Source organism: Acomys minous, assembly GCF_964271855.1.
Source record: "Acomys minous genome assembly, chromosome: 2".
Classification (NCBI taxonomy): Eukaryota; Metazoa; Chordata; class Mammalia; order Rodentia; family Muridae; genus Acomys; species Acomys minous.
In genome coordinates this window covers 41695564-41718837 of record NC_140484.1, presented here as the reverse complement: position 1 = coordinate 41718837, position 23274 = coordinate 41695564, and the positions used below count along the sequence as shown (strand labels likewise).

General features: G+C 40.0%; 1 protein-coding gene across 4 annotated transcripts in view; it reads right to left on the bottom strand.

The window, feature by feature from the left end:
* Positions 1 to 23274, bottom strand: part of PCSK5 (proprotein convertase subtilisin/kexin type 5) — a 440201-nt gene that overhangs the window by 234829 nt on the left and 182098 nt on the right. For all 4 annotated transcript variants that reach the window (XM_084770008.1, XM_084770009.1, XM_084770010.1 and 1 more), the window contains exons 6-7: positions 21754 to 21842; positions 15932 to 16104 (exon numbers count right to left, since the gene is read on the bottom strand). In XM_084770008.1, the coding sequence (XP_084626134.1) occupies positions 15932 to 16104; positions 21754 to 21842 (262 nt within the window). The remainder of the gene's footprint in view (positions 1 to 15931; positions 16105 to 21753; positions 21843 to 23274) is intronic.

The window sequence follows — 23274 nt, the reverse complement described above, 5'->3', positions numbered from 1 at the left end:
AGGGTTCATTCAGCTAAATGCTAAACAGTCTTTTTCTCTGTGTGTCTAAGAGAGCATGTGTGTTTTTTACATATATCCTAAAAAGTTGATTTATATAACCCCACAAGCATTGTTTTTACAAGGTAAGAAGGAGCTGGCTTTTCAGGTGGACACTTTATGCCAGAGTACTAATTAAATCCTATGCCCCAGTGTGAGTTTTGTGAACTTCCTAGTGTGACAAAACTAAACTTTTATTTAAAATGAGTTTTTCTTTGAGGCAATAAAACTAGGCTTTCTTTGGTATTGTAATAGTAAATTCTTCTTCATATTTCAGTTTCTTGAAAGGCAATGAACAAATATTAGAGGCTTTTTACCATTAAAAGAAAAAGAGGCTTCTGGTATTTGCTAATTGAGAGCAGAAATGAAGCACCAGCAAGATGGATAATGCTACGTATAGTCTATTGATTAGGAAACCGAGAGCATCAAGCAACGGTCCCACATTATTTAGAACATGGTAGGCACGTGAGACCTTGTCAAGTTTAATCAGAACTGTGGATCTGTGTATGGAGACACGAAGGAGCACATTACAACTATGTGAGACTAGAGACTTTCTTCAATTTGTGCATGAGCAGTGGACTGCAAACTACGCCAAAGCCTCGCCCAGGCCTCTCTCGACATTCTGTGTGGTTTCTTCTCTTCTGTGCACCACGAACACAGTGTCTCTATTGTTTACACCATGGGTATTTGAGTCTCTGTGTCCTGTGATACAGGGTTCCAGGGGTGAGAGGCAAAGAACGGGGAAGGACACAGCCACCTGCAGTGAATGACCTGGAAGCTGAGAAGTGAGGCAACAGTTATTACATTTTAAAGCTCAACGACATTCAGAAAGCAGCTCCGAAACCCCACTTCCCTCCTGAACATGGCAGAGCTTCTTAAACGAAATGGTTCTAGTCCTGAAGTACAGGAAAAAGCAAACTAACAAAACAATACACCAAAAGCTGAAATAAAGATGTTGAAGGACTATTGCATAATTTCAAAATATATTTCTTATTTAAGCAATTTTAATAACTTTTGGGATCATTATCATCAACAATGAATAACTAACATGAACCAGAGAAGTTACCAGAAGATAAAATAGGTGGCAAGCGCGCAGCAGGAGTAGATGACCTCTTGCCCAGTGCTTGGTGACTAACTGGTCTACCTTGGGGAAAGCACTGGGGCAAGGCCACTCGGAGTACAGTCACCATCCACAAGCAGGGAGGTATGCTTTAGATAAGAGTTTATTAACACTTGATCTTTATTCTTCCTTCAGCTCACTGAATGGAAAGTGGCAACTTTAATTGTATGAAACTGAAATAAAGATCTCCCCAAATCCAGGGACTCATGAGAGGTTTATAAAGAAGAGGTTTGGCCCCGGGAGTTAGAAGTCTGGGGGCTGCTTGCTGCTTTTCAAGAATAGTGCTATGCCAAGGTGCTCAGCTTTCATGACACAAGACCATCTCCCAGAAAATGGTCATGCAGGACTCTGATTTCTAATATCTGCCACTGTTGGTAAATCTCACTTAAAGAACATAAGGTCTCAATTGGTGCAGTTCCACTTCCAGAATAGTTGTGGCAAATGAAAAAGCCACTTCATGTACTTTAAGCCAAATGTCATTAGCTAGAGTTGACCTATTTGGTGATCAGATAGCAGCAAAAGTTCGGTAGTCCTCTTGTTCTGAGTCAAAATCTCAAGATTAAACATGCTAACAAGTAGCCAGGCATGGTGGTGTAGCTTTTAATGCCAGCACTTGGGAGGCAGTGGCAGGCAGGTCTTTGTGTGTCCCAGGCCAGCCTACTCTATAAACTGAGTCCAAGACAGCCAGGGCTGTTACACAGAGAAACCTTGTCTCGAAAAACAAACAAAACAAGCAAAACAAAACAATAAACAAGGCAAAACAAATGCTAACTAGTGAAAAAGAACGGCTCCCTAAAGGTGACTTTCAACAAAGCATCCATCAGCAAACATGTTTGCCTTGGTCATACCTCCTGACACACCCCATCTGCTCAGCCTAGACCCCTTTTGCTAAAAGTCCCACATTTTAAATATTTGTTCAATGAGTCTGCTGTGAGCCCCAGTTGAACCTGACTCGGCAAAGGCAATCCATGGCATGGTCTTATTCCTTCTCATCCCCCATCGTCAAAGGATGCTGAGTAGGAGGAGCAACTGGAAGGCAATTACAACTACTTTCCACTTCCACTGTGAGCGGGCACTACTGGTGCCAGCTACACGCTCTAGCACTCCACTCTCCCTTCATCCTGCCCTGCCGTCTCCACCATCCCTGTTCTCATCTCTTAACTGGCTTCTCTGCATTCTAGTCTTCTGCACATACATAAGACTACTAAGCCAAGTAGTTAACATCATTTTTTTAAATGTTCTTTGGCTTCTTAATAAAACATTGAAAAATTAGATGCAGTTATTAGTAACCATATTAATTTATACAACCACACACAAATAAAAATGAATTTTATATGCTCAGTGAGTGTGCCCAATGCAGTCAGCTTAGTCATTAAAGGCTTGGAGAGCCCAATAAGGATTATGGAGTCAACTGCTGGTCCCTGGGACAAGCATTTCTAATAAAAATGACTTCTTATTTTTAGGTTTTATGTTTAAGCATATTTTAAGCAGAACGGCAGAGTTTTAAACAGCCCGTATAACTGACACTTTTTCGTAGCAGTATTTGAGTTCTAGTCAATGAGCTAGCAGTGTGGGATTCAAGGAACCAGAGGGGACTTGAGTTTCATGTTTAAAGGTGGTATTTGGAGACAATGTATCAAAGGCCAGAATGAACGATGGTTCACAGAAGGGCTCCCCCCCTCTCCAGTGCTCAGAAAATTGCTCCTTTTGTGCTCAGCATATTCATAGAAACTGTTTAAAAGGAACTGTTTACCTACCATATCCAACAGAATATAAATGCATTAATCTGTATTAGAATTAGCCTGTAATTCCAGGACTCAGGAGTCCGAGACAGAGGACTCACCATGAGATAGAAGCTAGCTTGGGCCACTTAGTGAGCCTAAGATCAGCCTGGGATAATTATCAAGAATTTGTCTCAGCAGCAGCAGCAGCAGCAGCAGCAGCAGCAGCAGCAGCAGCAGCAGCAACAGCAGCAGCAGCTACTACAACAACAACCTCAAACAAAATAACAAAATCATAACAGTAATAACAGCTTAGCAGAATCCACCCTATTTTCAGAGATGGGAATCCTTTAGAAGGGTCAGTAACTCTGAGCTGACAGATGTATTCCTCATCTGATACATCAAAGGCGTATACAGGGGCGTGAACCTTGGCTTCTGGAACTGTATTATGACTTTGGATTTCTTTTACTTTGCTTATTTTTATGACATAACTGGAAGAGAAGAATCATTCTTTCAAGGAGAAATGGCATTAGAATACCTATAAAGAAACAAAACTTTGCTTTTATGCCAAATATTTTATTAATTTTCAGATATTCTGTCTATCCAAGTACTTCAAATAATAGAATTTTGTGGCTGAGTAATTTGCTATGAATAGTACATTATCTGACTAGTATGAGTAGAGGTGAAGATGTAGGAGAGACAGCGCGGGACAGGCATGCTGGATCAGGCGCGCGCAGTGTGATTTCCACTGATACTGCATGTCCTTGAAAATACTTCACAGTGTGGATTAAACACTGATTAACAACCGTGGATTAAGCTAATTAGAAAAAGAAAATAAACCCTTTCTCTTTTTGTTTTATTTTATTTGCCAAATCAAGAATTCTACAGTACAGGCTGCTGACCACCCAGGCCTCCAGCTTTCTCGGACTTCATCTTCCTCGCCAGACTACATTAGTTGTACATGAGAACAAATCATCTCAAAAAACTGAAAAAAAAAATGGATTTTTTTAAAAACCTTGCACAAGGTGTGAAAACAACTAATGGTGTTCTATCAATATGTACATAGCTAATTTTATGCATCAATAAAAAACAAATGAAAATTTCAAAAAGACTCAGGTATTACTTGTCTAGTCACCTCTCAGACTGCCACACTTTAAACCCTGTGTAAACTCCTCTCCCATATTGTTAGCGGTGGTTGGAAGAGAAACCATATGGTAGAGTTCATACTCATTTCCTAATTTCAATCAGATAGGACAAGACCGTTCACATCACACACTTCCCGAAGTAATCCCAGGCAACAATTAACACCAGTTGAGCTGTTCTGGGCAACCAGTCATCTCAGCCTTCCTAAAGGCTACTGTCACACCTGCCACCTCCCTACCTATTCGACCATCTCAGCAAAGACAAAGTCATGCGCAGACTCTCAGCAGAGTCAGGTTCAAGGAAGCATGAGGAACATTCCCAATGTTAAGTAGTGATGTTGAGGGGCTGGCGAGCTGCCTGGGGTGCTAAGAGTATAGATTGCTCTTGCAGAGGACCTGGATTCCATCCCTAGCATCTATGTCAGGTACGGCTGCCTGTAACTCCAGCTCCAAGAAGACCCAAGGGATCCAATGCCTCTGCCCTCATTGGACATTTGCATACATGTGTACATGCCCCCCCACACAGATACAAACACACGATACAAACACACACAACACACACATATTTAAAAACAAAAATAAATCTTTAAAAAGTACAAATTTGAAACTGTTCTGAAATGAGTCATTAATTTTCAATTTATGTTGAGGGCTAAAATTTGAGAAATTCCTTTCATAGAGAATAAAAACATTTATTACCAACAAGGGTATGAAAAGAATTTATTGTAAATGTTTGAAAGGCACTTGGAAAGAATAGAGATATTCCAGAGATAATAAAAGTTCACCCTACTTGAAGATAGCTCTAGATTATGGAATTCTTGCAACTGCTGGCTCAACTCAAAAATGCAATAAGCAAGCCACCCCCTCTATAACCCACTGTGGGGCTTGAATGATGTCACACTCTTCAACTACATGAAGCAACTACATGACCTTACATAGGGTACCTTATTGGATTTCTGAAAATAAACTCATAGCATTTTCTATCCACAAACACAATCCTATCTTAAATAAAATGGAACCATCAGTATTAGACTAATTTTTTTTTTTAATATAGGGCTCCATGGCGAATATTCTGTGCTTCTTAAAAAATGAATGCAATGCCACTCTTCCTTTGAAGAGAAGATCAGCTGCCAAGATGAGCACTTCATCCCTCAGATGAGCCATGTCACTGGGTCTTTGTAATTGCTCCAATAGAGAGAACAGAAGTGTGGCCCTCTCCAAGGGAAACGGAAGTGCTGGCAACTCAGCAATGTGCCATGTCTCAAACTGACAAAGGCCTGCTCTTGCCATAACATCCTGGACCTCCTACAATGTTGAAAAGAAAGAGAAGCAACACAGTGAAGTCCAAAATGTTGCTCAGTGTGACAACTCCTCCAGAGACTCAAAGAGACAGTTCTTTGTTGCTGTGGTAACTCCGGTGACCATATTTTGGCTGAACTTGCATAGATGCACCATATGATACTCCACAGGAACTGGCATTATGCAGCGGTAAACAACACGGGCTTTATGCAGAGATTTGAGGATAAGCCACAGTGATGCTTCCTAGTGGTCATCCACATTGCCTAACTTTACACATCCATGTGCACCGCTACAAAGCCAACAGAGCCACACTCATTAACAGTTGAAAAAGAAAAACCCCTGAGAATTACATTACATTGTATCCATCACATAATGAGGAATGTAGGTATACTATGCCCACCACAAATTGCATGACACAAGTCGTACACACTTCTAAGGGATAGGAAAGCGACAGCCTACTTCAGCTTATCTCTGTTTATTACACAGTGGCCTGTATTTTCTGCTGACTGCTGTATTATGTTGAAGGAAATGCATTCATGTGTTTTCCCCATCAGCTTTCACAAACGTACATGTGGCATCACAGAAATGGCTGCTTAGAGTGTACCTTAAATTCACTGAATTCAGTATCTGTATGCTCTGTACTCTTCCAGTAACACAGCAGAACAACTTTTGAGACATTTACCTGCTCCCCAATTAGCCCAGCAGTCAATCTGAACAGAATCAAGCAAACCAAAAGAAGAGGCCTCTACAGCTGATGCAGGGGGAGTGGGTTCTAACAAATGATGCTTCGTCTATACTGTCAGCTTGATGGAATTTAGGGCCACATGGAGCACACCCCTGTATATGTCTACAAAAGTATTTCCAGAAGGATTTAACAAGCCAGAGAGGATCCTCTGAATGTTGGTGGATCCAGCCAATGGCCTACGTCCTTGAGTGACTAAGTAGCAGAAAACTGAGCACCAGCTGCTTCAGTCTCCTGAGCCATGACTGTCCTACCCTAAAACCGTGAGCCAAAATAAAGCCTTTCTTTCTTAGGTTGTTGTTTTCAAGTAGTTGTCATAGGAATGAGAACTAAGAGGAATTTGGAATGCGTTTACTGATTAATCTAATTACATAAATACCCACACATCTTTAAAACTGTATACAAGGTAGCAATTAATGTTTGAAAATTTTACATAGATATGGTGACCATAGATTTGTTCACCTTTCCTTTAAAATGTGTAGATAAATTGCATTAATCAAAATTTGATATGTATGCCTCAGGCAATACTGTGATAATTACAGAATTTAAACCCACACATGTATTTATATGAAAGACGCACTTTTGTTTAACAAATGGATGACATTAAGTTGAGCACTCTTGACAAGTCACTTCTTAGTTCATATAAATTATGCACAGAGTTCCACACAGGAATAGTTAAATCCTCAGGCAAGATTTTTAAAACAGGCCTGGTTAAAGCAATTCTCATTAAGTACACCAAATTTAAATAAGCTCCTTTGTCTATCTTTGTCCACCCATATGTCATTTCACAGCTTTACAACACTCAGCAACTAATGTAGCAGCAACCTGTCATTTATTAAAGTGCAAACTGCTATCAATCCTACTACAGCTGGGTGTATATAAGACCTATTTATCCCTTCCCGGTGGAACTGATTAATTTGATTATGGTTACCATTGCTGCTTTTATTATATGTGCCCCTTCTCTCTCCTCTTGCTAGACACATGCTTTTTATTTAAGGGCTTTAAAAATGTGCACGTGTGACTTCTGCATCTTTAGAAGATAACATGGGGTTGTAGAAGGGGCCTTGCGCTTTCATCAAACACTCTATATATCTACCCAACTGAAAAATGTGTTAATTTTCTGGAAGAAACAGTAAGTAAGGAATTGGACCCCTGGATACAGTCGTGTGAAGATGGAACTAGTGCCATACTTCCAATTGGACGTTAACAACCAAAGGTTTTCATTCTTCCACTTCCATTCCCTGTCCTTGGCATTGGCTCTGTTCAGAATGTTCTAATGACCTTTCCAAAGCAAGGAAACAAGCCAAAACTCTCAAAGAAAGTTGCCCTAGACTTGAAATTTTACTTGTAGATAAAGTGACAGGGAAAACTTGTTACTTCAAAATATGATTAATTACTTATTTTTATTATTATTTCTCGTGCATGCATATGAGTGTGCAAGTACATGCATGTGGGTACTCACAGAAGACATAGGAAGGCACTGGCATTGCCACTGGCACTAGAGTTACAGTTCATTGTGAGCTACACCTTCCGGATAGGGATGCAGGGATTTGAACTCTGGTTCTGTGGAAGAGCGTGTAATGCTGAGCCATCTCTCCAGCCCAAGAGAACTCTGTAAAAATGTGATCCTCAACTATTCACAGTGAACTACATGAGTTCTCCAGGAGTGGGGAATGCAGAGACAAATGCTAAACCAAAGCTGAGCATGTAGTGTGTATTTCAATAAGCTTTCTTGAGTAAAATGACAAGGCAACCATAATATACGCTTTCCTGAATACGGAAAAGATTCCATTTCAATTTCCTGCTCTTTTTCTAGGGAACATAATTGAGCACACTTGTCAGGAAATGCTGTCAATGTGTCAGGCACCTGCTGATAAGTACCAACTGTACAAGTCTTATTAAACTTTAATAACCCAAAGTGGACAAGATGGCTTCCAGGCAAGTAGGTTTTGTTACTCTGTGTTGTGTTTTCTGCACTCTCTTACCAGGTTCCAGATGATGAGTGCAGTTAGGGAGTGGTTCACACTTTATTTAGACAGTTCCTCATCACTACGTAGAGAATCCCCCTAAGATGAGGACCAAGGGCTAGTTATCCTTCCATGCCACCTAGCAAAGTGCTGAGCATGGTGGAACTCAGGGATAAACAGAGTCCATTGTAGAAAACCTGGCACTGTCAGTCTCTTACTCTGCCACCCAACTCAGCACCATCGATGTCTGAAAATTGTTTGTGGTGTCACTTACTTTACAAGATTATTTCCCTATCCTGGATCGGCTAAAATGATGGTGCCACAAATGTCTCCTTGGGTACTATTCTCGAAAGCTCTGGGTCACAGCTACATAAGGGCAAATGGGGGCAGGGTGATTCTTACTCTGTTCTATAAAAGATGACATGTAAGGTTTCTACGCTGAAAGCCCTGCTAAACTATGAGAGACCTATGTGCCCTGCTAAAAGCCTAGTGTTCCTTGTCCTTCATGTGAAGCAGTAAGCAGTGATGGAGTTTTAAAGGAAAAGACGATAATCTGTGCAGATAGATAGTCTTCCTCCATTGCAGTGTTCATGCAGAATTGAAAGCTGAAGCTTGGGCTGGGAGATTTTGGAAGCATCCAGTTGACAAGTCTGTGCAAGAGTCGTTCTCATTGTGAAGACAAGGGAGGATTCACGGGCTTTCAGCAAATAGCTCTAGAAAGTTGCTTTATAGATGACTATGCCAAAGTATAGGTTTTAGGGAGGGAAACAAGGTGAACCAAGGACTTAATTAACCGAGTGAATTAACCAAGTCATTTCTAGTCCTGAGGTTATGACAGCAAAGACCTAACAAGTTTAGCTGAATTTGAAGAGAATAGTTCTGCACAATCTAAAATGAAATGAAAATTGAAAGCAATTTTTAAAATATGATGCAGTTTTGTTGTTATGGTTGAGTGTGGTGGTATATGCCTGTAAGGCCAGCACTTGTAAAGCAGAATAAGGAAGACTTTGTTTGAGGTTAGCTTGGGATACATAGCCTGGGGTACACAGTAAGACTCCATGGGAAGAAGGGAGGGAGGGACAAAAGGAGCTAGGGAGGAAGAAATGGCAGAGGGAAAAGAAAAGCATCTATATGCTTAAATTGAAAACCTTGATTAAAATTAAACACATCTATTTACTTTGAGACATCCAAGGCTCTTTAATGTACTTTCAAGTCACCAGAGACACCATAAGATAAATGACAATTCTTGTGTACTTGGCAGAAAACAAAACAAAAGAAAACAAAAACTTGTCAATTCCCATCTCATTGTGTTTTGAGTTTTATGAAGTTGGGGGATTTTTGGAAGAGAACATTAGCAAACGTTTCTCTTGTTGTTTTCTTCTCCTTACACAAACCATTCAGTAATAGCGTCTGAAGACTGTCAATGGATCATTCAGCAATCTCAGGTTGATTAAAGGCAGGCGTGTGGGACCATGCAGACTCTCACCGCAGTTTCCGTGATTTGTCAGCAGCTCATCTTTAGTGCCTTGCTCATTTCAGGTGCGAATCTGATTAAGACTTGTACTATGCACAGCTTTGGCATTGTGTCATGATTGTCTACAGTGTGTTTCACAGGCATTAAAATATGATCTTCTAAGGGAATTTCTAGCATTTAGCTCCATAGAATGGATGGACAAACTGATCCTACAGGTTAATTTTAACCTAAATGAGGTTTAAAAAAAATGTACCAGAACACACATTTCTAAATCAGAGAGCCTGCATTCAGACTTGAGGTTCTTTAACCACCATGGTGTATCATGTATGCTTAAGAGGTTCAGGTTCATAATATATGTATGGTGAAAGTGTGGTTTTTGAATATACATAGCAAACTGGCATGTTGGTCATTCATACATTCCTCAATCACTCGTTCTTTCCTCACTAAATCTCTCCAGAGTGTCAAGACTATTTTGAGTATTTTGCATACAATAGAGATTGTAGCCTGATGTTTGTGGAGGAGATAGCATAACGTGAACAGGTACCACAGAATTTTCACAGGGCTCTGAGGGTTTAGGGTGTATGGGAAGTGCAGGTAGGATGCCCTGTAGGACAAGTTAAATGACAGCCTGGAGGTCATGCAGAGGTCAACGAGACAAAACAGCTTCACTATATTCCTGGGGGAGGGGAGCTTGGAAGCAATGGCCCCAAGAGGTAATACAAACAGGCCCTAGTAGATGGCAAGAATGAGAAAGGCCATAAGGGATTTCAAGCTGAAGGGAAAGAGAAATGGAGTCAGGAAAAGGAAGGGGATACAAGAAGAGAGGTTCGTCACCTATTCTTTTTCATTTTTATTTTATGTGTGTGGATGTTTGGCCGGCATGCAGCATGTCTGTGAACCACTTGTGTGGCCAGATAGCCATGCAGGCTAAAAGAAGGCACTGGGTCCTCTGGAACAGATGGTTGTGAGCTGCTATGTGGGTGCTGGGAATTGAACCTGGGACCTCTGGAAGAGCAGCTGATGCTCTTAACCACTGAGTAGTCTCTCTGGCCTTATTTATCCTTTCTGAGATAGGGGAACTAACCATGTGGATGTGTATTTGATAACAGAGTTGAAACAGGAAAGCACAATCAAGGAAGAGGCAGCTGTGTCAAAGAAGACAAAAAGGGAAGGTGCCGCTGAACTTACCAGAGTGATTTGAGGCCCATATTCTGACTTTGATAGCTATGATAGATTTGTCTTCTCTACTTGTAAGATTGGGGGAAATAGTGCCTGTCTCACAAGAATATTGTCTAGATTAAAAGTTAACAGCCCACTTCGGGACTTAGATGAGTGACAGCAATGAACAGAAGGGCCAAAATATTAAACTTTCATGTTATCATTGCTTTCCTCCTTAACTTCATCATCGTCACATTTCTACTCGTTGACTGTAGTCTGAATTATATGATTCTAAAAATTATACTCATTTTATAGCTCCTTGGCATCAAATAAAATGCAATGCTGAGAGAGAGAGAGAGAGAGCGAGCAAGTTGTCAACTATAATATGGTTTGTTTAACACAGTTTCTCTGATACAATTTTGGAGCATTAATTCCAAAGGGGCTATATTAAATTGAATCAATTCTGATTTTGTTAAAGTCTTTCAAAGCACTGCTACATCCTACCGATTCAAATGTTTATCTTATAGTAAACAAATGGAGAGCATTTTGAAATTCAATATTTGGTACCTTTCTGATTAGTAAGCAGCAAGAATGGACACGATCAATACTTGGAAGCCCTGAGCAAAATGTATTTATCTCCTCTGTGAATAGATTTCCTGATACTTGTCCCTCCCTCTCCTGCTGCCTGATCTTTCTGGTGGTCTGGACAGTGCTGCCACGTCCTAATGCTGGCTTGGACCACCACAGTCTTCTATTCTTATCCCCCCCCCCCGCCCCCATTCACCATACAGATGCTTTGTCTACATTGCCTTTGCCCTATTTCAACCTCCAGTGGCTTTCCGTAGCAGGATGGAATGCAAACCCTCTCTGTGACTCAGAGAAGCCTGCTGAGCTGGCCTTAGGCAACCCCATCTCTCTACTGCTTTCTGCCTGTACTATTCCTACGGCCTGGGCACTCAGCTGTCCTGGAAATACACTGCAAACCCTTTGCTATTTGCAAAATCCCTTTGTTATGTGGGGTTTTTGGTGCTTTCTGTCCCTTCTGCATAGAACATTCTTCTTCCAGGTCTTCATGTGATTGGATTTCTTTTATGTCTGCAGATTCCGCCCTCCTCAAAGTGAACTGTCTACCCTTTCCATATAAAGCGATGCTGCCCACTCCCAGCTTCCAGCTAGATTTCATCTACTATATGCATGCCAGTTGAAATATTCCTGTGGATTCTCTGCTTGGTTTCTGTTTGTTTGTTTGTTTTTGTTTTTTGTCTTGTTGACACGATGTAGAGACTATTCATTTCAGTTCCTGCGTGAAGTGGAAAAAGGAAGGGCCAAAGTGACTTAAAGTCTTTTGCAAATGCTTTTCATTGGTTAGCAGAAGGCATTTCTTTACCTGCCTTTGTTCCTTATGTCCTCAAATCACTCAATAGCTCACTGATTTTTTTTTCTTTTCATACCTAAATGAAGATAAAATTAGGTTTCACTTGAGGCTTCATCACATTCATCACAAGAAAGTAGTAAATATTTTCATTTTTGTAATAAAGACAACCCAATATCAACTTGGAATGCTGAATGGTATACTCACAGCTATCTAAAGTAACAGCCTTTGGGAAAACAAACAATTTGAGACATAGGTGACATGTGCACACACACACACACACACACACACACACACACACACACACTCATGGAGAATCACAGTAAAATTGCAGATGCCTTTTTTAAAAGAGCAGGTGGAATTGATGGTGTAAACAGACAGAAGGAACCCCGTAAATGATGTCAACAAAGCTCAGTGAATCTGTGCTGAGCTGCCATGCTGTTTTAAATCAACCACAAAGGTAACCCAATGGGGCCATCTAGAATTCTGCAACACAGACGCGATCTAGGGGAGAAGCACGAGGGGCTAAAAACAAAAGTAAACAGTAGTTTTGAAGGAGATATATATTTTTCTCTAAAGAGTTTTAATTGAGTACTTACTACACTCAGACAGTGAATTAATGACTCTAGGTGGATATTTTCTCACAAAATCTATGTGAATGAATACTATAGCATCACACCACTTTAGAAGAGAAAACGGAAGGTATTTGATTTAAAGTCAGAAGTAAATGAGAAATATCAGACTTGACTTAACCTTCACATGAAAGTTTCACTGTACTAAATACATGAAAACACTATCCAATCAATTTTGCCTCATTTTCATGGTTTATGGCTGTCATTTCGTCCTGAGATGGGAGAAGAACCAGAAGATAAATCTTCCCTTTTAAGAGCTGCTGCTTTCGCTGCTACTCCAACTCTAAAAGTTAACGGTTCGTCTTAAAACTGAAGTCCTTTTTGTTCAGATTAAATTCTCAGAAGATCTTTAAGGAAATGCTGAATAAATCATGCTATTCTTTTGGTTTGTGGGTGATGGGTGTTTGTGGGTGTTGAACCTATGTCCTCATGCATGCTAAGCACATGCTTGACTGCAGAGGCATATCCTAGCACCTAAATTATGGTACTGCAAGACTCCAAACATTTTGAAACAAATAAAACCAATGAGCCCTATTCGTGTGGGTTGCACTGGAATGGTGCCCAAGGATCCGCATGGAAATTCAATGTGATTCCTGGCTGGTGATATGAATAAGGGTATGCAAAGACACTGGACCTACACATAGCCATCAATGACTGACTAACTGGGTAGGGAAATCCATTATTAATTGCTTCCTAATATCCTTTCGGCATATGACTTATCACAATAAAAGGCCACTTTAAATTAATTAATTAATTAAATTAATTAAATTTTCACATAACTGATATATAAATAGTCCTATGTGTCTGAAGTTTCTTTACATGATCTGTTTTTAAATCTAACTTTAAAAAGGAAACACTTTTTCTTACAATAAATGTGCCACATTTTAATCTGCTTCGCTGATTAACATTATGGTTTATTTCTGTTGAATGAAGACTCTCCAGGAATAATAAATTGTAAAAGTTCACTTCTTAGCACCTTATTACTTACCCACAGGCCCACATTAGTCACTTAACAAACTGATTAGGCTTGGGCATTCTTTATATATATATATATATGTATATACAACCACAGGGTATGCGCATTACTAACAAAAGAATTTTCATATCACTGAGAAATTCCAGGTGGCTTTTTTTTTAATGAGTGGGATGTGTTCATCACTGGAAGATTTGTTTTTTTAATTTTCTTTTTTTATTTAACTAATTAATTTATTTAGATTACATCTCAATTGTTATCCCATCACTTGTATCCTCCCATTCCTCCCTCCCTCCCACTTTCACGCTATTCCCCTCCCCTAGGTCTGTGACTGAAGGGGACCTCCTCCACCACATAGATTATCAAGTCTCATTTTGGCAGCCTGCTGATTCTTTCTCTGAGTGCCACCAGGCCTCCCCACCAAGGGGAAGTGGTCAAATATGGGGCACCAGAGTTTATGTCAGAGTAGTCCCCACTCTCCAGATAACTGTGGAGAATGTCCTATCCATGGGCTAGATCTGAGTAAGGTTTCGATGTTTACTGCATGTATTATCCTTGGTTCGCGCAGTCGTTTGAGCAGAGCCCCTGGGTCCATATCTGCCCATTATGATGTTCTTCTTGTAGGTTTCTAGGACCCTCTGGATCATTCTATTTCCCCATTCTCCCATACTTGTCCTACCTAGAGTCCCAACAGGAAGTCCTCACATCTATCCCAATCTCCTGGTACATCGCTGGAAGATTTAAACTGAGCTCAAGTGGCCATTTTACTGATGACATACTAGCCAATAACATTAATTTGTAGTCCACAGCTTTGGCAATGAATCACCAAATGACTTAGGGTATATTATTCATTTGGTAGTAAGACATTTTGAAAAGAAAATTTTAGGCAATGAGTTGAAATATTATCTCTTTGTTAAAAAGTATGCTAAAGTAGCTGAATATGGACACAACTAGAAAATAAAATATCTTCACTAAACCTAAACTTTTTTTTTTTTTTTTTTTGGTTAGAAAGTGCTTGCAAAATAAGTTTATATTTTCCCTGTCAAATCCATTTCAGAACAGTCATGGGATGGCTTAGCTCAGGCTTTTGCTAAAAGTCTATCCTGGGTTCACAAAAATATGCAAGACTCACTATAATTTGTATTCCTGCTCAAACATTATGCTAATCAACCGAATACGTCCCACTGTTCCAAATCTGGGCCGAATCTATGAAAACATTGTGGTTAGTATCAAGCTAAATTTGATGCAACAAACATTTCCAGAATGTTCACTAGAATTCAATATATTCTCTTAGTTTTGTAAAATCCATAAATATGTATAAAGGGAATGTTCTGCTCTCTTGGACTTAAACTTTTGTGAGGAAGATAAACCCAGAACAAACTCTGATACAAAATGTAAATATGGTTTGGCCTTCACTTAGCATCAGGAAGACTGATAAACGCAATGAGCGCAGAGTGGGGACTAATGATAAAGTTCCTTCCAGTGTGGGCTTGAAGGGGCTTCTAGGAAGAGGTAGCTTTTCAGTAGAGGACTGAGGAACTTGGGGGTAGGCCAGGAAAAACAGAATGTGCTGATGAACAATGAACAAGAGTGGAGAACGTTTCCATGACTGCACAGTGATATGAAAGGCCAAGGGAAGTTAGGGCCAGACCCATGATGACTATGTAACTCAAAGATCTAGTCATTAGTAGATTGAAAGACACTGCTTCTGGTGGACCACTCCCCTTTCTACAAGTTCTAGCATCTTTGCTTTTACTTAAGATAGAATTTAAGATTAGAATTTTGAAACAGACATTCTATTGCAATAGAATATGAAGCTAGATTTTCTGGGGGACGTTGTTCAGTGACTGTTTCACATCAAATAAAATTTAATTTCTATGATTGGGGAGATCTGGTGCTGATAGAAAGATAGCATTGTCTTTGTATAGAAGTGAGACTAAGTGACACAAAGGGGCCATGCTAGAAGCACCTTCCTGGATGATCTGCCATTACCAAATGGAAACTGTGAAAACGTGCTCAATAGTTCAGACCCAAGAATTTGCTTCTCAAAGTGCTATATTCACATATTGATTTATTTCCCCGTGTGGCTCTAAACATCCAAGTGCACTGTTCACGTCAGAGGGAACATTAACTCTGAGTTTGTTTGTAGAACAGAAACAACACACGATGCCAAAGTTCAAGCCTTCTCCCCAGTGGCCGCTCAGCTCATGAGTTCCAGCAACCCTCTAGCCTGGATGATGCCATGGCTACAAATGCTGCATATGAACATCTCCACCCCCAGAAGCTCTGAAAACCTACCATTCTCACACCATTCTCAAAGGCTTGTCGGGTGAGGGGAGCGGGCCCATCCACAGTCTTGCCGTCGTCATCAGGGCCCCAGCTGGCACTGTAGATGTGCACATGCTGTGGGTTGTAGCTGACGGATTTTGCTTCCACCATGTCTGTGACATCACCATCCAGCATCCTCACACCTTCAAGGCAGAAAGGAGCAAGTCTGTTACTTATCTCCATTAGAAGACACCTACACAGCCCACTTAGACAATTTTGGGGAAGAAAGAATGAATACAATACAGAGTTTAAAAATATTCATTCATTCATTCATTCATTCATTCATTCATTCATTCTGTGTATGTCTGCCTGGGTTTTATGTGTGACATGTATGTGCAAGAACCCTCCAAAGTCAGAAGAGGGCACTGAGTCTCCTGGACCTGGAGTTACAGGAAGTTGCAAACTGGGTGTGGGGAAGAGTGTAAGAGAAGCAGGCACTGCTACCCATCTTCCTGTTCCAAGATTCCATTTTAACTATGCTTCAGTGAGCATTTTCCTGGCATAAAGGTAGCACACTTTGCAGAAGCTAGCCTATCTTGAGGAGAAAGGAGGTTTCACTGTATATAAAATTTTTTTTGCTCAAATTTTTTATTGTCTCTATCCTTTTTCCAAGGTTCTAAATCTTGTTTTCCCTCTTCCCTCTCAAGCAATCCACCATCCTAAATTTATCTCCATTGGATAACTTGGACCCATTGTTGTAGAAATCTTGTAACTTTTGCAGTTTCATCAAAGTTGCCAAGTTGCCGAGTTAGCTTAGTCTCATTCCCTACATACCCCGGAATCTTAGACCCACATAAACTGACTGTATTTCTCTGTGCCGAAGCTATTTACAAATAACGGGTGAGAATGAGTGTAACACTTCAAATAACTCTCAAGAAGTTTTAACAGTATTTGGTCATTAATCTTCATTTGTGTGCATTCCTACCAGATAGAAATCCAGTATTAATCCTAGGTTTTCCAAAAACAGTCCCTAACATACTGAGAAATGAATTATATATCAAATGCCAACTTTCCCTTTTTATTCCGTATTTGGCCATTTCCAACAAGAATATAACTTCTAATCATTTAGTTAAAGAAAAGTTTGCTTATACTAGATATCACTATTGAGTTACATTATTTTAAATTTTAAAAGTTTTATTGTGTGTGTGTGTGTGTGTGTGTGTGTGTGTGTGTGTGTGTGTGTGTGCCTGGTACCAGAGGAGGCCAGAGGAGGATGTCAGAATACCTGGATATAGAGTTTACAGATCACTGTTGAGTCACCATATGGTGCTGGGAATCAAACCAGAGTCCCCGAGAAGAGCAGCCAGTGCTCTTGTCTAGTGAGGTTCTTCTCTAGCCCGGGCTCCTTATTTTAAAATTGTGCCTTCACAGGATGAATTTACTTTGAAGTAGAGCTTTGCTTTCCCAGCAGGAGTTCAAGTTTTGTAAATGGTTATCAAGACATGGATTTAAATGTAAAATCCCAATGTAGGCTATCTTAGAGACTATGAGGCCTGTGTTGACAACTGCCAGGGAAAAAAACAAAACTAACAAAACAAAATAACTTTGGAAGGAACAGTATCTCTGCATTAAAAAATAAATTTAAGCTTTATTTCTTCTTAAAACTTCATAAAATTTTTAAGTTAAGAAAAATAGAATTACTGAATAAGAGTATAATATATATATATATATATATATATATATATATATATATATATATATATATAATACTCAACAACTATTACAATTTTAGCTCATTTTCTAGCTCATTTTCTTCATCTAAAAACCACATTTTTGGTCAATTTAAAGCAATTTAATTAACATGACAGATATGAAATAAAGGTTATTATGCTCTTTAATATTTTTATGAAAAAACATGAAGAAAAGACCCAGGATATTCTAGCACCAAACAGCATTATTTCCACTGAGCATTTCTAAAGATGACATATTTTATTGCTATGCCCGTGTTCATCCTCATTGGCTCCTTGATTAGGTCAATAAGACAGACTTCTGAGTGCACTTGCAAAGGCTCTCCTGCTAAAGCTAGTCCAGCAATTAGAGCGGAAAGACTTAACTAGCTTGCATCTGAGTGGTACCTGACAACAGATTGGGGCTTGCGTGCATAATTAGAAGGAGTATGCCATCCTAAGTGCACAAGCACACACAAGGCTTGAGTTGCTGGTGACACTGAGCCTGGGTTGTCAGCCTCTAGCTTTTGCAGCCTTCTGGGCAGGGCTCACACGGTGACTCTTCAGGGATCTTCCTGGCTTTGGTCTAAGACTAGAATATAATTCATCTTCCCTTTTTTGAGCCTTTCAGGCTATTGGACTAAGCAGCTATTGGGGGTTCTGGGTCATAGCCAGTAGATAGTCAACATGGGGCCATCCAGTCTTCAATTATGTAAGATGATTTGATACTCCTCCTTTTATATTTATACACTCTTAGTACACCAGCCCACAGAACTTAATTGTGCATCTATATGTATATGGATACATGGTGCATTTTCTATTGGGTCTTTTCTTCTGTAGGACTCTTGCTCATAAGTCACCTGTCTATAGTTTTACTTTTTAATATTTTTAATTAATACATACAGTTGCATACAATTCTGGATTATTATAGAATATTTTTCACTTTTGGATCATTTTATCATTTTGTGTTGTGGTGTTGGTTTGTGTACATATGAAAGCAGGCATGTATGCATGTGTATGTTCGTGTGTGTGTGTGTGTGTGTGTGTGTGTGTGTGTGTGTGTGTGTGTGTTTGTAGGCCTGAGGTAAATGGCATCCTCAGTTACTTTCTACCTTAGTTTTTGGGGAGGAGCCTCTCAGTGAACCTACAGATTACAGATTTGGCTGGGCTTCCTAGAGAGCAAGCCCCAAGGAGCCCCATGTCTCCACTTTTCCCAGGACTAGGATTACACTCACACATGCCTGTGCCCAGTTCTCTACATGTGTGTTGAAGGTACAAAATCAGGTCCTCAAGTGTGGGGGCAATGAGCACTTTGCTGAGAGAGCTACCCCTCCAGCTCCCACTTTGAGGTTTCTCAGAGCAGATGTATGTCATCAAGTTATGTAGAGGTGAAGGCTGCGGACAAAACACCTTAAAAATGATGGGATGGAAAATGTCTTCTGCAAGGTCGTGGGCTCTGTTTTGTGGAAGCAGATAGCTTAGGATGCTGTTCGGCATGTTCTGGGTCCTGAACAGCCACTGATTGCTTCCCGTCATAATGAATGGGTAAAGCTGGTCTGCACTCTTTCAGAGCAAAGGCAGGCATATGATGTCATCTTGATACTTTGTATTTAGACACATACTCAGGTACAGTAGGGTCTAGATTAAACACCAGAGCTGCCCCCAAATAACCAACTAGAGTGTCCAGGTGAGATGTGAAAGCGTCAGTATAAGACCTGAATTTGGGTTTTCTGTCGCACAGTTTATGTGCCTGCGGAATCATTCCTGTTGTGACTTTTTTTTTCCTTTTGACTGAAAATACTTAGGGAATTTCCTATTTGGTCAAGATTAAAGGTTACTTCTTCTTTTCTAATTCTACTACAAACGATATGCCCTAAATCTGAGGAATCAAGTTCCAACTCAGAATGTTCTTATTTAGAATGTTTTTTTTTTGAGTTATCGCCATGCATTCATATTTTAATAAAGTACAGGTAAACTTGGTCTGCAGCTATGAGAGAGTTCAGAGTTCATTCACTTCTTCCCTCCTGGTCAGAATGCTGGGTAGGGAACGGAACGTTATCATTGGAATAGAAAATAGAGGCTGTAAGGCCCTGTGTGAGTGGTGATTGTTGTGGCATCCAGGCAGCCTTGGTTCTGACTCTCCTGGGTGAGCAGGGGGCTCCAGCATTCTTATCACATCGCAAGAAAAGCCTCTGTCCATATCAGAGTAGATGCTCCTGAGTGCAGCTATGGGACAATAAATTGTCAAACCAACAAATTAAGGGGGAAATAAAGAAAATAAATTATTCAGATATATTCTGACATTGCTGGCAGTCAAGGGAATCTCAGGAACATGCTAGAAGCACAGCTAAATAAGGTTCCTCTGTATATAGCTTTGTTTTGGTGACATCAGTTTCCCACCATCAATTGGGGTCCAAAAATATAGCATGGGAGATTCTAGAAATAAACAACTCATGCTTTTGGTAACATTTCTTGCAATATTTTGTTATATCTGTTCCATTTTATTGGTTTGTTGTTAGCTTTCTGTTACGCTCAACCTGGAAGACGGATGACCACAGGCATTTATATAAGACAAAACAAGGCAATACAGAGAGACCTGGGAACTATCTGCTTGAAGCAGTCATCGGGAGCCTTGGATGAGGGGCAACTATTGTACTCTAAATGTTTCATACTATTATCATGGAGGAATGCCACTCTATAGTTTTAGAGGAACTATTTGGTAGCAAATAGGGCATTGAAACAAGGTATTCACATGGCTGCCAAAGTCTGGGGTATCTTATGACATCCTTTAGCTTACCTAGGGAAGCACCTTCAGGCCTAATGGAGAAGTTGCTAGGGCTCATTATGCTGTCTTCCCATTTGTGTGGCAGTGGCAGTAATCAATGATTACAAGGGGGAAGTTGGAGTCCACTTTTTCAATACTTTGATTCATACTGTGTTGGTTAGTTCTCTATAATAAACGTATCTGTGTCTGAGTATGATTATATGTGAGCATATATACATATATACACAAAAGCATGTATATACATGTGCATCTATCCATCTATTATATATCTATCACTATCTATCTATCTATCTATCTATCTATCTATCTATCTATCTATCTATCTATTTATCTATCTATCTATCATCTACCTATCTATCTTCTACACACACACACACACACACACACACACACACACACACACACACAATCTGGACTTATGGGAAGAGTATCACTGCATTATGGAATTATAAGAGGAGATTTTTACCATTTAGCATTTTAGTTACAATTAAAAAGCACATTCAAAAGCTTAGGCACCATATACTGAAACATAAAAGGATTTTCTGATTTGGGCCCAGGGGTCCCACTCAAACTAAGGCACCAGCCAAGGACAATACAGGCTGTAAACTTTAAACCTCCACCCAGATCTAGCCAATGGTCAGAACACTCTCCACAGTAGATTGAAGAGTTGGATATGACTTTCTCACGTACTCTGGTGCCTCATATTTGACCATTTTCCCTGGAGGGGGAGACCTGGTGGCACTCAGAGGAAGGACAGCAGGTTACCAAGAAGAGACTTGATGCCCTATGAGCATATACAGGGGGAGGAAATCCCCCTCAGGAACTGTCATAGGGGAGGGGAATAAGGGGAAAATGGGAGGGAGGGAAGAATGGGAGGAGACAAGGGATGGGATAACCATTGAGATATAACAAGAACAAATTAATAAAATAATATATATCTTGGGGAAAAAAGGATTTTCTGCTTTGAGGATGTTTTAAAATGCTTCTTTCATAGAGATACTGTGGTTTGATATTTTTCTTGCTAGTTCTTTATGATCCAGGTACCAATTCCAAGTTAGTAAAGGCATCAACAGAACACATTTCTATAGTCAGTACTGGGTAACTCCCCACCCCCAAGTCTGTTTAGAAAAAAACAACTGTATTGTTGACACATTGAGGGTCTTATAGGAAGTGTCTACTGGTATACTGAATATCATCTTTAACATGGGTACTGTACTGCAGCAGCAGTTGCACCCTGTTATGCACAGAGATGCCCACTGCTAGTTTGAAATGGAGTCTGACAGGCAGTTAGCCAAGTGCTTCCTGGCTCCTGTGTATATATCCCTGGAAGTGTCCCATACCTCCAATCTTGGCGTTGAAAGCGATTCCAACAGTGCAGTGAGAGTTGTTTGCAGCGGCTGCCACTTCTCCAGCACAGCGGGTCCCATGCCTGCAGCAGAACAGACACAGTTTCTAAAGTAAGATGCTTGGTTCTCACTAGCTCTATGCGTCACTGCCAAAGTGGTGAAGAAAGTATCCAGCTGTAGGTGGTTCAAGAACTTCTTACCCAAGTAGCACCAAGCTTGTCTGTGGCAAATTATTTAGCACTTTATCATGTGACTTGGGTTATATTCTGATGATATTTAATGTTGATATCTAAATTCACTCAATTTCCAACAAAAATGTATTATCTACAGTGTAATATGCTACTTAACTGCAAAAATATTACATAAAGTAAGTATTTTTTTTTGTTTTCTGTTGTTTGTTTGGTTGGTTTTTGTTTATTGAGACAGGGTTCCTCTGTGTAGCCTTGTAGACCAGGCTAGCTGTAAGATTTCTCTGTGTGTGTGAATGCATGCATGTGTGAGATGTCTGACGTCCATTTCTGTCTTCATTTTAGAGATGAGAACACGCAGAGGGATTTGAGATGTAAGGATGTCTGTGGAAAGTGTAGAAAGTGCCCCCAAGTTACGAGCTCTCAACCCTTGAAATTCTATCCCACTGTTTCTTATTTTATATTATACCTGCTATGGTCCACTTCCCATGAGATGGAATTAATGTCTTTCTGACTATAAGCAAGCAAGCTACTGGTATATAGGTTTGTTTGCTAAAAGAGATATTCTTTACTGCTCCTTTCACTCAGTAATGCCATGAATATAGTTCTATACAAATATTAATCTGGATATGTTAGTGGCTACTAATACACTAAATTATCCTTTATATTGTTGATTAAATAATGTGATTATGAACTTATTTGGCTATATAAACACACATACATGTACAAATTCTTTTAATGTATTCTTTATTCCCAGAACGTTACCCAGTTTTTTTACTAATATGAACAAAGATATGAACAATTTCGAGCATATATATCATTTACCAATTGAAGAGAAGTTATAAGAAATAGACTTGCTGGACCAAAGAGTACAGTGGATAGAAATTGATAACAATCTGTGAAAACAATGTAACTACACAACTTGAACATGCCCAATTAATATTGGGACAGGGTTGTGGAGATGGCGCAGTTAATAAAATGCTTGCTATGCAACCATGAAGACTTGAGCGCAGATCCCTAGCACCTATGTGGAAATGTCAGTAACACTAACATGTGTTTGTAAGGCATGTCTCCAGAGTGTGCTAGCCAGCCTTTCTAGAGGAATCCATACATTCTGTATCCAACAAGAGACTGTCTCAAAAAATAAGGTAAAAAGATATCAAAGAAGATACTCAACATCTACTGAGCCTACACACACACCCCACCCCTCCCCACCCCACCCCTCCCCCACAGGTCAATATATCTACAGTGTATTGATGTGATGCATATGCCAGAGAGAAAAAAGGGGGGGAGGAGAGATAGATAGATAGATAGATAGATAGATAGA